The sequence below is a fragment of the Diceros bicornis genome, chromosome 14, assembly GCF_020826845.1.
Source record: "Diceros bicornis minor isolate mBicDic1 chromosome 14, mDicBic1.mat.cur, whole genome shotgun sequence".
Lineage (NCBI taxonomy): Eukaryota > Metazoa > Chordata > Mammalia > Perissodactyla > Rhinocerotidae > Diceros > Diceros bicornis.
Window position 1 is genome coordinate 46649532 of NC_080753.1, and position 12361 is coordinate 46661892.

General features: G+C 36.5%; 1 protein-coding gene across 5 annotated transcripts in view; it reads right to left on the reverse strand.

The window, feature by feature from the left end:
* Positions 1-12361, reverse strand: part of CDKAL1 (CDK5 regulatory subunit associated protein 1 like 1) — a 639139-nt gene that overhangs the window by 64595 nt on the left and 562183 nt on the right. For all 5 annotated transcript variants that reach the window (XM_058555174.1, XM_058555173.1, XM_058555170.1 and 2 more), the window contains one exon: positions 410-493. In XM_058555174.1, the coding sequence (XP_058411157.1) occupies positions 410-493 (84 nt within the window). The remainder of the gene's footprint in view (positions 1-409; positions 494-12361) is intronic.

The window sequence follows — 12361 nt, forward strand, 5'->3', positions numbered from 1 at the left end:
ACCAAAAACCTACGTGAGTGCTGAGAGGACATCCGTGCCCTTCCACGCTGATGTTGCCCAGGTAGACATCCTTCCTGTCTTCTGGACAGAACCTTCCCCTCTGCTTTGCCAGGCTGCGGGAATTTGGCAGTGATAATTGCCTGTTCCAAACTCCTAAAAGCCTAAGGCTGGTCCTGTCAACGATTAATGAGGACTAAAAGACACTTATTCCTTTGTATAGAATGTTTTGTAGACTAAGCCACAAAGATAAGCCCCATGTTAGCCTGGCTGGCTTGATGCTATAAAATAGTCTTGCTGCCAAAAGATTCTACAACTCTCCCCCTTAAGTCCCTTTTGCTTAAACTTTGATTTACTTTCAGAACTCTTTCTCATTTTGGAGAAAACTTAAGAATACCAAAGTGTCTCTTACCTGCTCATAGAATCGATTATGTGCAACATAAAACTTGGAATCAAAAGATTCTTCTGTTACTAACACTTGTTGTCTTTCACCAACCTGTGGAGAGAAGGGGAGAAAAAAGGAAAGATAAGGGAAAATCTGAGAATCCAAAATAAATGCCTGTTCAAATAGTTCTAGACCAGTAAGAAGTGTCTTGTTGAATTTAAAGTAGACTCTAGATTTCTAAAAGTTACTTAACAGCTAACACAAGAGTCACTGATTCAAATTTCCTGAAAGACATTATTATCTATGTAGTAATATAAAATTAGCATAGTATAAAATCTTATTTTCTTACATAATCATGAAACAAAACTTGATCTTATTTCCTCCTTCAACATAAGTAAGATAATTAAGGCTTCTAAGACATACAAAAATCTTCTAAATATCAGTTTGTTTCTTGAAACAAAGTTGGAAAACAAGCCAGAACAAGCTGCTTCTAATCCAAATTCATGAAAATATTTTGGCAATATGAAAGAGTGGTAATAAACATTAATTTGAGTTATGAGGGATGTAACACTAAAGAAAACGCCTCAAACACTAGTCATTAAATCCTTCACCTAAACACTTCACATGTTGCATACGATTCTGAAATTACTGATTAATTCACATAGCTATTTACTTATTATATACATTTTCTTTGTCACAAAGAAAATTTGTTGCAGTCATGATGTCATGTTCATTTTTTTTAAAGAGTAAGCAAATATATGGGACTGTTAATTCTCTACAGGATCAATCTACATTTATGACCTATGTATGCATTTTTAATAAGCAAGAAGTTAAATCAGCCAAAACACCGGTTAAATAAATGTGATTATTCTAAAAAGTTCTACCATTTCAAAGTTTACCCCACTGTGAAATGCAATATTTAAAGTATCAATTCCTTTTTTTTTTTTACAAGGTTGTCAAAATGTGTGATGTAGCAAACCAGCTGTATTAAATGATTGTGCCCAGAATTATTTTTGCCATTGCTACTTAAAAAATAGAAACCTCCATATTAAAGCACATTGGCAAGAAGATTTTTGAAAAGCAATCCCTATTCTTATATGAAGGGACTTGTCACCATGTTCAGGCAGTTACCATTTAGGAAACATAAACACAGCTGCACTAAATAGACCACCTAACAATTAAAAAAAAAAAGTACCAAACTCCCCTCTCCATCATACAATGCCAATACCTCAATACACCATAATTTACTACCTCATTCAAAATGTAGCCCCTTGCCAAAGGTTGTAAGGTCTCTAAGATGAGACTTCTCAAAGACTTTTTTAACTCCCTGAAAACCAATGAAAGTTCCTGCAACATTAATCTCTTTTAAAAATCAAGTCGCAACAAAAGAAAGTTCTCCCAACTTCTACTTTGAGCTTTAATGGGTTGTTTATTAAAAAAGACTGATGAATACTGGGTTTCACTGAAGTATATTCTTCTGGAAGAAAACTTAGAATGTTTGCACACATTTCACAGTGTGAGTTGCTTATAACTTAGGATAAGTATCTGTCAATGGTTCTTAAGGAAATCTGCAATTACACTTCATCTAACATTAAGTTTTCAGGAAATTAATCTAACAACAATATGAGATTGTAGAGCCACTGAAAACGTATGCCACTTCTTTCATCTTGTTAGAATTAACGTGGACCGTTGTAGTCATCATTTTTGGGGTGTTCTATTTTATCTGGAGATAATAATGATGACAGTAATATATACACATAGAGTTAGAAAGACTTGCTATATTTATATAGTAGAGGGCAGGGCTTTCGATCAACCATCAGAGAACTATTTGTAGGTCAGTATTTGACTATTATTTGCCAAAGAGATTCAGGAAAACTGCTATGTGCAGTAATTCATAGTGGCAGAAACCTCTCCTTTTTGCCCCCTCAGCCATGGATTTTGTCTTGTTGGTGAGTCTCTTAAAGTTCCCCCAAGGACACTGAGCAAAAATGACCATAAGAAAGGTAGGACTTTGATCAAAAGCTGCTGCAATCTATCTTTATCCCCTAAAAAAAACAACAAAAACAAATAAATGCTCTCCTCTGTATTTTTTTTAAGAATGAAGTTGCAATGAAGTGAAAATCAAATACCACCTTTAAGAGAATCAGCTACTTAAATAATCTTAAAAACAACAATGACATTAAGGAAGGGGAGTTCAGGTGGAACTCTGGAAGAGGCAACTTTGCCTTAGTGACATCAGGGAATTTACGGGCAAAGAGTATGAATGTAACGCCTCAAATCTTTTTTTAAGGAACCCACTTCCCCCTATACTTTCTGTTTTCTCTCCAATCCCACATGATAACCCAGTGTGGTTCAAGACCCGCATATAACAAGTTGTAGAATAATCATCCTGATTTGCCTAAGAATGCCTCTGCTATCCAGCAAGCAAGTTCCAGTCTCAGAAGAAAGCAGGGCATGTGGAGAAAAAGGGCCAGACTACAGATATCCTCAGGCCACTAGGACAACCACCACCAGCTATCTATTATGCCAATAGCAGAGCTAATCCACCAGAAGGGATCAGTTTGTCTTACACACAGAGAATGATGGAGAGTACACTGTGCCTCATCTGCTACTCTGCATCATCTACACTCATCTGATATTCCGATATTCTGCTGAGAAGTAGGCTTCTTTGGCTACCTCTCCATCGCTGACAGAACCTTGCCTAACAGCTGGAACCACCAAGAGGAACGCAAAGTTCCATCACTCGCTTAAGACCAGCCCTTTGCAGAAGAAGTTAACAGAAAGATTGCTCGTGTAATTTAAAAAATGAACAAACTCCTATGAATATATAAGAGGTAGAAAATAATGGTTTTCATAAACTTTGTGATTGGTAGCACAATGTGGCTGTTCAGCAAGAGATGATTAAGATGCAAGTGTAAACCTAAACAATGTTCTAGAGGGTAGCTTCAAGATAACTGGATCATTTAAGGACGAGAAGAAATGGGAAAGGGATTTGGAGAGAGAAGGAATGGTCAGAAGCAGGCATGCATAGTTCTAGCAGAATCTAGGAGAGAGGAGTCTGAAGAAAGATGATTCGAAAACATCAAATGCCACATATTTGAACTGGATAGTAGGGTGGGAGGACATATGGTCTGGGTAGATCATTTTTAAGATAAAAGAGATTTGACTACGTTTTGGGCCTTCACTTTCCTCATCAAAAAAATGAGAGTTCGGTAGAAGTGACACAGAGGTGGAGAGAGAACACCAGGGCTGAAGAGGAAGTAGATTATAATATTTAAAGGAGCTTTCTGTTCCAAAATTCTAAGTCATCGTTCATGACAGATCTGTAGGTTAGGGAATGGTATGCCCACAAGGTTTCCGATGAAGGAAATACGTACTCTAAATCCAGGCTCTCTTTTCTTATAGTAAATGTATGCTTAGAGCCCTGTGCAAACTACAGTTACTTTCTTGTTGCACTTAAAGTAACAACCTGATCTTTAATACCACCAAAGAAATATTTACAAAGTCTCTCAAAAAGCTATCAAGTGACCTGAACCTAAAGAAGCCTGTCAAAATCTTTCCAACAAAGCCCTTTTTTATAATGCTAAGAAAGATGTCCCTTTTCCTTCAGATGTGCTTTATAGGTATATAATTTATAGCTGATTAAATAAAATGTTTATTTAATTTCCATAACATTTTAGAGTTTAAGAACTTGGGATGGAAATACAACCCCTGCTCTAGCAGTTCTATGGAAAACTCAGTTCCCATTTACAAAGTTTGACCTTCAGGACACTTGCTAGGACTTTTGAAGCGGCTGCCAGTTCTGGTACCTGCTCTAATAAGCTAGGCATACTTTGTAATTTATTCATCAAATGTCAGCGGAGAAAGTAATTTTTCCGAGGATGTGCAGAACTTCATTTAGCTCATTTTAACCTGACATTAAAAAGACATTTTATAAAAAATTCATTATAAAAATAGTCTTGTAAAACCATCCCTCCATTTCACAAGTTAGGTCACAGAAGAGAAGGAAGGTGCAGAAAAAGCCCCCGCAAGATCCTGCATCACTGGTGATCTCATAGAGCTCTTGGGAACTATGGCCCTCGCCCTGCTCTGAAAGAATGGGTGTGGTACAATTTTCTAGGCCTTGTTGAAAAGATATGAGAAAAGCTCTTATACTTTTTTTTTTAACCACAAAGGCAAAAAATAAAGACAGTATTCCCCTAAATAGACAAAGGAGGTAAGAACCTGAAGAGGGCTTAGCAATCTCTGATTTCACAGGCAGAAAACTACGGTCCAGCAAGACGTGAGGATTTGCTTAGTGGCAGTGGTGGAGAAGAAAAGGAAGTCTTGGAACCATTCCCACTGCTTGATGCCTCCTCTTTAATTGCTAGCTGTAGAAAATGTATAACATCATAGATCTAATCCTGCAGTGCATGACTTTTCCTTGAGTAGAGAAACATCTGTGACAAACAAAAAGCAATGTTTTTTAAATTCAATTTTTGGGTAGAATTTTCAATACGTTACATAATCAGCTAGCTGTGGTATTTGTGTCACATCTACGCTCAAAATTTCCCAAGTGCCTGAAGTTGTGAGAAACATCAGTTCTAACCATATGGCCAGATAATACACATAAAACACGCACTTGCATTAAAAAAGCAGTGGTTTCCAAGAGAATTTGGTTGCTGAATGAATGTTCATTCAAGTACACTCTATTTCTCCATTTATCCTAAAACAAACAATATTCTATATGGCTAAATAAGGATTTAAAGAGAGAAATTAAAAACAATTGTTTCCACACAGGCAGACAATACTGAAATTAAACAAAAACATTAGAGTATTTGGACTTTTATCCTTAACCTGGTAAGAAATCTGACTTGTATAAGTACTCCTTGGACTAGAAGAAGCAAAAGGTTTCTTTTAAACTCTGATATGGCTTTAGATATAAACTTTACATAAAGTTTACTTTTCTCTTTACTATTCTTATTTTTCTGCTTCTCATTTTTGTTTTACTGAGACAGACAACCTGAGATGTGGCTTTGGAAAATAATTTCAATTCAATTTCTACTCTGAAGGGTTAGGTTAGAGAGATTTCAATATTTTAGTATAACATCTCAGAGTATCCAAAAAACATTCACAAAGGACAGATACATATTTGAGGACAGGTGTAAGACAAAGTATTTTTTTTTTTAAAACAGTTATAAAAAGGTAAAGAAATTATTTTGCTTCCCCTGAAAAGATTCTAGCAATTTTTCTGTCCAATTGCCTTAGGAAAAAAATGGAGATTAAAATACACATATCAAAAACTCTCATAATTATTTATATCACGTTCCTAATAAACTTGAATTTTATCTCTGTTTATCCTACAAAATATTCTGACATGCTACTTCTGCAACTAAGTTTTTTTTTTTTTATTGTAGATAATAAAATACAATTTTTCTACCTGACTGGTTTCTGAATGCATGATTCTGGGAAATGTCAAATGTCTTTCTTTAGCTCCAGTCAAATTAGTTTTTTTTTTTTTTTTTCTTAAGCTGCCTGGAACATGTTAAACACAAGGCTGTGACCTTAAACTCTGAAATAATATTTCTAGTGTCTGTGCAAAAGCCTGCCCTCACATACACCTTTAGACTAATTACTGCAGTGTAATGTTGCCAGTGAACCACTGTAATTACACTTGGAGAAAAGTATGGTCTTGTTCTTTCCTAGCTAATGAAAATGATAACCTTTCCATTTTGATTCATCATTCACAACAGGCAGAGCATGCGATGCTGGGTCTCCAGGGTATACAGTAATTTTCCTGACTGTTTATGCACACTTCTGTTTTCTGGCCCTGCAGAAGCTGGAATTAAAGAACCAGGCATACTTATACTAAAAACAGTCAACAGTAATAATAGAAATAACATTAAAATTTAATATCATCCTTATTCCACAACGCCATTCTATAATGAAATAGGGCCACGACACAGGACTGTATGTCAAAAATGATGATAGCACAGAAAACAAGTCACGAGCCTCTGAGTCTATCCTATTCAAAACGCCTGCCATCAGTTTATTGGTCTACTTAAAGATTCTTGAGAGAAGATGTTGGACAGTTTATTCTCAAAGGAGCTGGACTTGTATCTGACTCTTAATGACAAAAAAACATTCTGCTAGATTTTTTAAAAACAGTATCTTCTGTGTGAAAAAACAATTATTCTTTAGTTCTAAATTAATAGGATTAAATATAGTCACAAAGGAAAGACTGTTCCTTTAAGGTAGATTATCCACACCTCTAAGTATTGAATCTATGCATATCTATTAATTGCCATGAGTTTCTTAGTAGCCCTATTATTCCTTCCTCACAGTTCAGAAATAACCTAAACATGAAGAAAAACTGGAAAACAATTTGGCTTTTTAAAAGTCCTTCCTCCCAAAGCAATGATGCAAGATACAAAGACCAGACCCAAGGTGGTTCTGTTGAATGAAATCAGACTGAAATTTCTTCCAACAGCCCCATGTGCTGTTTTCTTCAATTGCTGTCTGGTTTTCTTCTAGCCACGTACTCACTCCAGTAAGAGAAAGACAACCCAGGGGAGTCTTTTCCCAGTTGGAGGCAAAATGCCATTCTTAATAACAAAGCTATTTTCATCTGCTGGTTGAGAGCCAACAGTAATAGTACAGTATGGTGCTTTATTGATCTGGTTAAAATAATTCTCGACAGCAAATAGTTGCATGACAAATGCTGACCTGATCCCTTTTGAGCATCAGAGATCTATATCTGAGCGCTGACTGAACTTCCAATTAAAAAAACAGCCAAGTTTTAACCACTTGCCAGTACATTTTTAGTATTCTAGAACATTCTAAGGTATTATCTACAATGTTTTTGTGGAATTTTTTTTAAACTGTGGTAAGAACACATAACATAAGATCTACTCTCTTAACAAATCCAAACACGTTACCCTTCCTTATCACAGATGTGGCACAAGTATGTAAGATCTATTTTTCCCAAGCCAGGTAGGCTGCACAACGTCCAGGCAGTAGAGGAAAGCACTCAACATTTAAAACTATCTAAAGTCCTATGGCCGGTTGTTGCCAGTAATGGCCATCCATGAGATATTATTAATGGGATAACTAAGTGGGAACAAAATAGGATATGTGTGTAGAACCCTTTGTTATTAAAAGTTCAATTCTAAGATTGAAGAATTATCTCCATTCATTTCCACCTTCCTGATCTTTTCCCATTGGTCTCTATCAGTCATTACTCACGAAGTCTGGGCCAATCTTCTTTGATGAGCTTCTCATAAAAGCACAAAGATGACTACACTTCCAGCTCAGAACTGCTGAACAGATTAGAGTAGTCGCCTTTATCCATACGGGATATGTTCCAAGCATCCACAGTGGATGCTTAAAACCAAGGATAGTATTGAACTCTATATATACTATGTTTTTTCCTACACAAACATAGATATGATAAAGTTTAATTTATAAATTAGGCACAGTAAGAGATTAACAACAATAACTAATAATAAAGTTGTCTTTGAAGCCATTATTAAGTAAAATAAGGGTTACTTGAACACAAGCACTGCGATACTGAGACAGTCCATCTGATAACCAAGATGGCTACTAAGTGACTAAAGGGCAGGTAGCCTATAGAGTCTGGACAAAGGGATGATTCATGTTCACGATGGGACAGCTCGAGACTTCATCACACTACTCAGAATGGTGCACAATTTAAAACTTATGAGTTGTTTACTTCTGGAATTTTCCATTTAATATTTTTGGATGCAGTTGACTGCAGGTAACTGCAGGTAACTGAAGCCGCAGAAAGAGAAACTGTGGATAAGGGAGGACTACTCTACCTTCTTGGAAAGTGTCTTTAGAATTCTTGTTTCACTGAGGATACAATAAATGAGCCTGATTACAAAGAGAAAGGCAGACAAGTGACTGAGTTTTAGAGATTTAGTGTTTATGTAATCTAATAATGTGCAATAATTACTTGCCAACTCCCCTCACGCCTTTGCTCAAAAGCCCTCATTCCAAAAGCACTGAATGAGGATGCTGAGAGCCAGGCACCTTCAGTCTCCTATTCTACCAAACACTTTATATAAACAGCATAAGACTCAGAAGAATTCAAAGAAAGATTCAGACATCTGGAGGAAAAAATGTGTGGGTGTGGTATGCAGGACCCCTTCCCATTTTCTCTGTGTCAAAAGAAGGCTTCTCTACAAATACTAAATTATAGGAGAGAATAGATAAATTCTAGCTTACCCAGCCTCTAAATGTAAATTTTGGAATCATGAATTCAGAGCTGGCGGGAGTGGAGGAATTAACAGATCATTTAGTTCCAACTCTTCATTTTATAGTTGAGAAAGCTAAAGCCCCTCAGAGATTAAGTGACATGGTCAAAGTCATACACTTGTAATATTTATCCATAACATTAAAAATGGATTTTATCCTGACAATTGTTTTTAGGCAAGTGGTGAATTACTGAATTACTCTAAACCTGTACATCCAGTACAGTGGCCACTAGCCACACGTGGCTGTGGAGCATATAAAATGTGGCAAATTCCAATCGAGATGTGCTGTAAAATACACACCAGTATAAAATATACACCAGATTTAAAAAATGTAACATAAATAAAAGAATGTAAACTATTTCATTAATTTTGTATTACATATTGCAATAATATTTTTTTACATATTGAAATAATATTTTCGATACACTAAGTTAGATAAAATATATTAAAATTAACTTCACCTTTCTTTTTACCTTTTTTAGTGTAGCTACCAGAAAATTTAAAATAATATCTGTGGTTCATACTATATTTCTACTGGACAGGGCTGCTCTAAAACATTATCATCTAGTTTTTAAGGATTTAACAGAAATCACTCATTTCACTATTTTAGAAAGGACCATATTGGTCATTTTTCCAGAATTTTTTTTTAAACTTACCACAAACACTCTTAATTGCAGTAATCATGTAAATGCAATGCTTTTATTTTAGGAAAGAATGCACACATATCTATTAATTGTAAAGGCAGGAATTTTGTATTGCTAAATTTCTCCTTTTGACCTTTAAATTATTTTTGCTTCAATTTTTCTGGTTGACCACAGCCTCACCGGAAGCTACGGCATGATCAATTTGCTTGTTGTTTTTAGGGAAATCCAGGCAACCAAGGAGAGGCCATGTAAATTTTCCAATCTGTATATTTCCCATTTTGTGTGGCTGCAAAAGCAACCATATGAAACACAATGGCATTTGGATTTAAAAGGCAGAAATTGATCCTTCTCAAATTCATTTTTAAAAAAACAAAAATGAATGTCCAAAATACGTATCGTCTTTGGTAAGATAAATCTTTCCTTACCAACCCTGTTACCAAAGACCTCAGCATAGATGGGAGCAATAAATAACACGTGCAGTGCACCCCACCATCTTTCAACCATTTGCCAGTCGGGATCGAGGCTGAGGAAGCAGAAAGGATTAAGCAGAAATCAAAGACAGCCAAGCTCTAATGGTGTCTAATTAGCATAACAAAAGACACTGCCACAATCTTTCAGCAGTGGGCAACACATCTCATTAAAGAAGACTGAACAACGATTATTCTCTCCTGCTCCCCCCACCCCTACCCCCACACTTCTTGGCTTAGCTCTGGGAGACCCCGAGAGCTCAGCTCGAGAGCTTCTACTTTATTGGCCAGGCATTCAGGCTGCAGGGGAAAGAGAGCACTTGTATTACTGTGCACCTGCATCTCAATGCTTTATTCGGATTTCCTCTCCTGCTGTGAAAATGTAGCTTCTTCAAGCACATACAAGTCCTGCTATGCAGCTTAGAGGTATATAATATTGAAATATGGCAACAATGGCCTAAAAAAACAGATACTAGTTCCCCCTAAAATGTCTTTACTTAAAGAAAATTAATCTATTTGTTTCTCTTCACCTGTTTTTCTCCTTTAATATAACTTCATTGTCTCAGAGTTAATGAAGCTAAATTGAAATTCTACCAAATTTTATTGCAACCAGTGATTACCTGTGAGCACACATACACATATACACATTTATACATTTACATGTCATGCAATTTAAATAGGAGTAGTTTGGTTCAGACCTATCCTCTCTCCCTATTTCCTCCTGATGATAGACAACTAAGAAAATATAAGAAATTCAACACAAGGAATTGAGGTTGCAGGTGAATACGCGGGTAGTTTTGATATAAATGTGAACCAAGTATAAAAGATTCTACTTAAACCAAGAATAAAAAAATATTCTTCTGAGGTGATTACTAAGAAAGACGAAAGCTTCAAGTAATCCTATGTACTTTTTCATATCAATCTACTTTGGGGGAGGGATTGAGTGGGGAGGGGAGAGAAAAGGACACATTTATTTAATCCAATTTCCAATTCTGAGCTATATTTTTTGATCAGTAACACCTTTCAAAAAGGAATCTAGTTATGAGGGCTGCTTTGATTTTTTTTTTTAATGGCCTCTGCTGTCAAACACAACATTACATAGTCTGCTTAAACCTGAACACTGCCATGTCTGCGAGTTGCTCTAAGAAAAGCTGTTTATCACAGATGTGGACAGGAACCTCCGCAATCATTACTAAGACTAAAAAGCAGAAATTGAGCCAACTCATGGAGTAGCTGGGAAAACCTACTGAACCTCTTTAGTATGTCTGGATTTTCCAAACTGCTGCATAGTTATTGCACTGCAGGAACTGAGAGACCTTGAGAATATTCAAGTCATTAACATCACAGACTGGAGACAGACCGGGGGTTGAGACATTTTAATGCTATAAAAACTCTGCATGTGGCAGTATACAGTTAAAATACAATTTGGGACATCACTTAAATCCTAAAAGGCCCTTCTCTGTGTGGTGAACTACTCAGCACTCAAGAGTCCATTTCTACCTTCCATCCTACAGGTAGAGTGGATTTTTATTATCCTCTCTCCCACTGAATTTCTCCTGTTTAATAGATCATATTGTAATTTTTTTTTTTTGCCTATTTCCACTTTAAAGTTTTGCCAAAAAGTAGTATGCAAATGTAACACACTATTGTGAATTGTATACTGCTTTCTGTTTTAAAGCACAATAATTTTGTATTTTAATCCCCAGTCAGTGAGTAGATCTCTCATAACCACCACAATCCCAGGCTATGGCCTTACATCTTACCAACTGGTACAATCTTCTTCCCTTTTAAGACAGAACCTCAGCCAATAGGAATAAGAGCTTGAAGAATACTAATCAGGGAGTCAAGAAGCCTTTAGTTCTTCCTCTGTCACTAACCAGCTGGAGCAAATCATTCACTTTTGGGCTTCAGTTTCCTCATTTAAAAAACAGGAGGGGGGTTGGAAATCAATAATGGCTCACATATCTTTTGTTTCTAAATTAAGATTCCATCGAGGAGGTAGGGCCAGCAAGGTGTCTTGCAGTGCATGTTAAGGGCCCGCGGTGGAAAGGGAGGTTCTGTTGACAGTGGTGGTGGTGGCGGCAGCAGCAGTAGTGCCCCATGGACATGTCCAGGGCCTGGCCCTTGCTTGACAGCTTGGCAGTAGGCTGTCAATGATGAGTCACCATTGTTCTTTCCTTTCACTTCCAGAGCTGACACGCATCTGGGATTAACGTTTGCTGAAGGCAAGGATGAATGAAAGAATGAAGAGGAGTAATATTTCAGGGATTCAGTTTACCTGTCTGAAAGAAATAATTAAAATAATTACCTGGCTTGAATCTTGAGTTTTCTTCAGATTAATAACCTAGCTTTTGGGAGTCAGTGTAGGTGGTGGAAAAGTTTGATTACTATCGGTAATACTGCCAAGAGCACTTTTGCTACTGCCAGGAGCAAACTCCAAAATTTTATGCATCTTCCATTTTCTATAAGAAGATAGCTCTGTGAGCTGAAACACATTCATGAGTTCAACATGAGTTCTACTGGATGTCTTGATTCAAGTACTCAAGAGAAAATTTTAAGTAGAAAACTATCTTGGGATTCTATCCAATTACTGCTTCAGAATAGGAATAACTT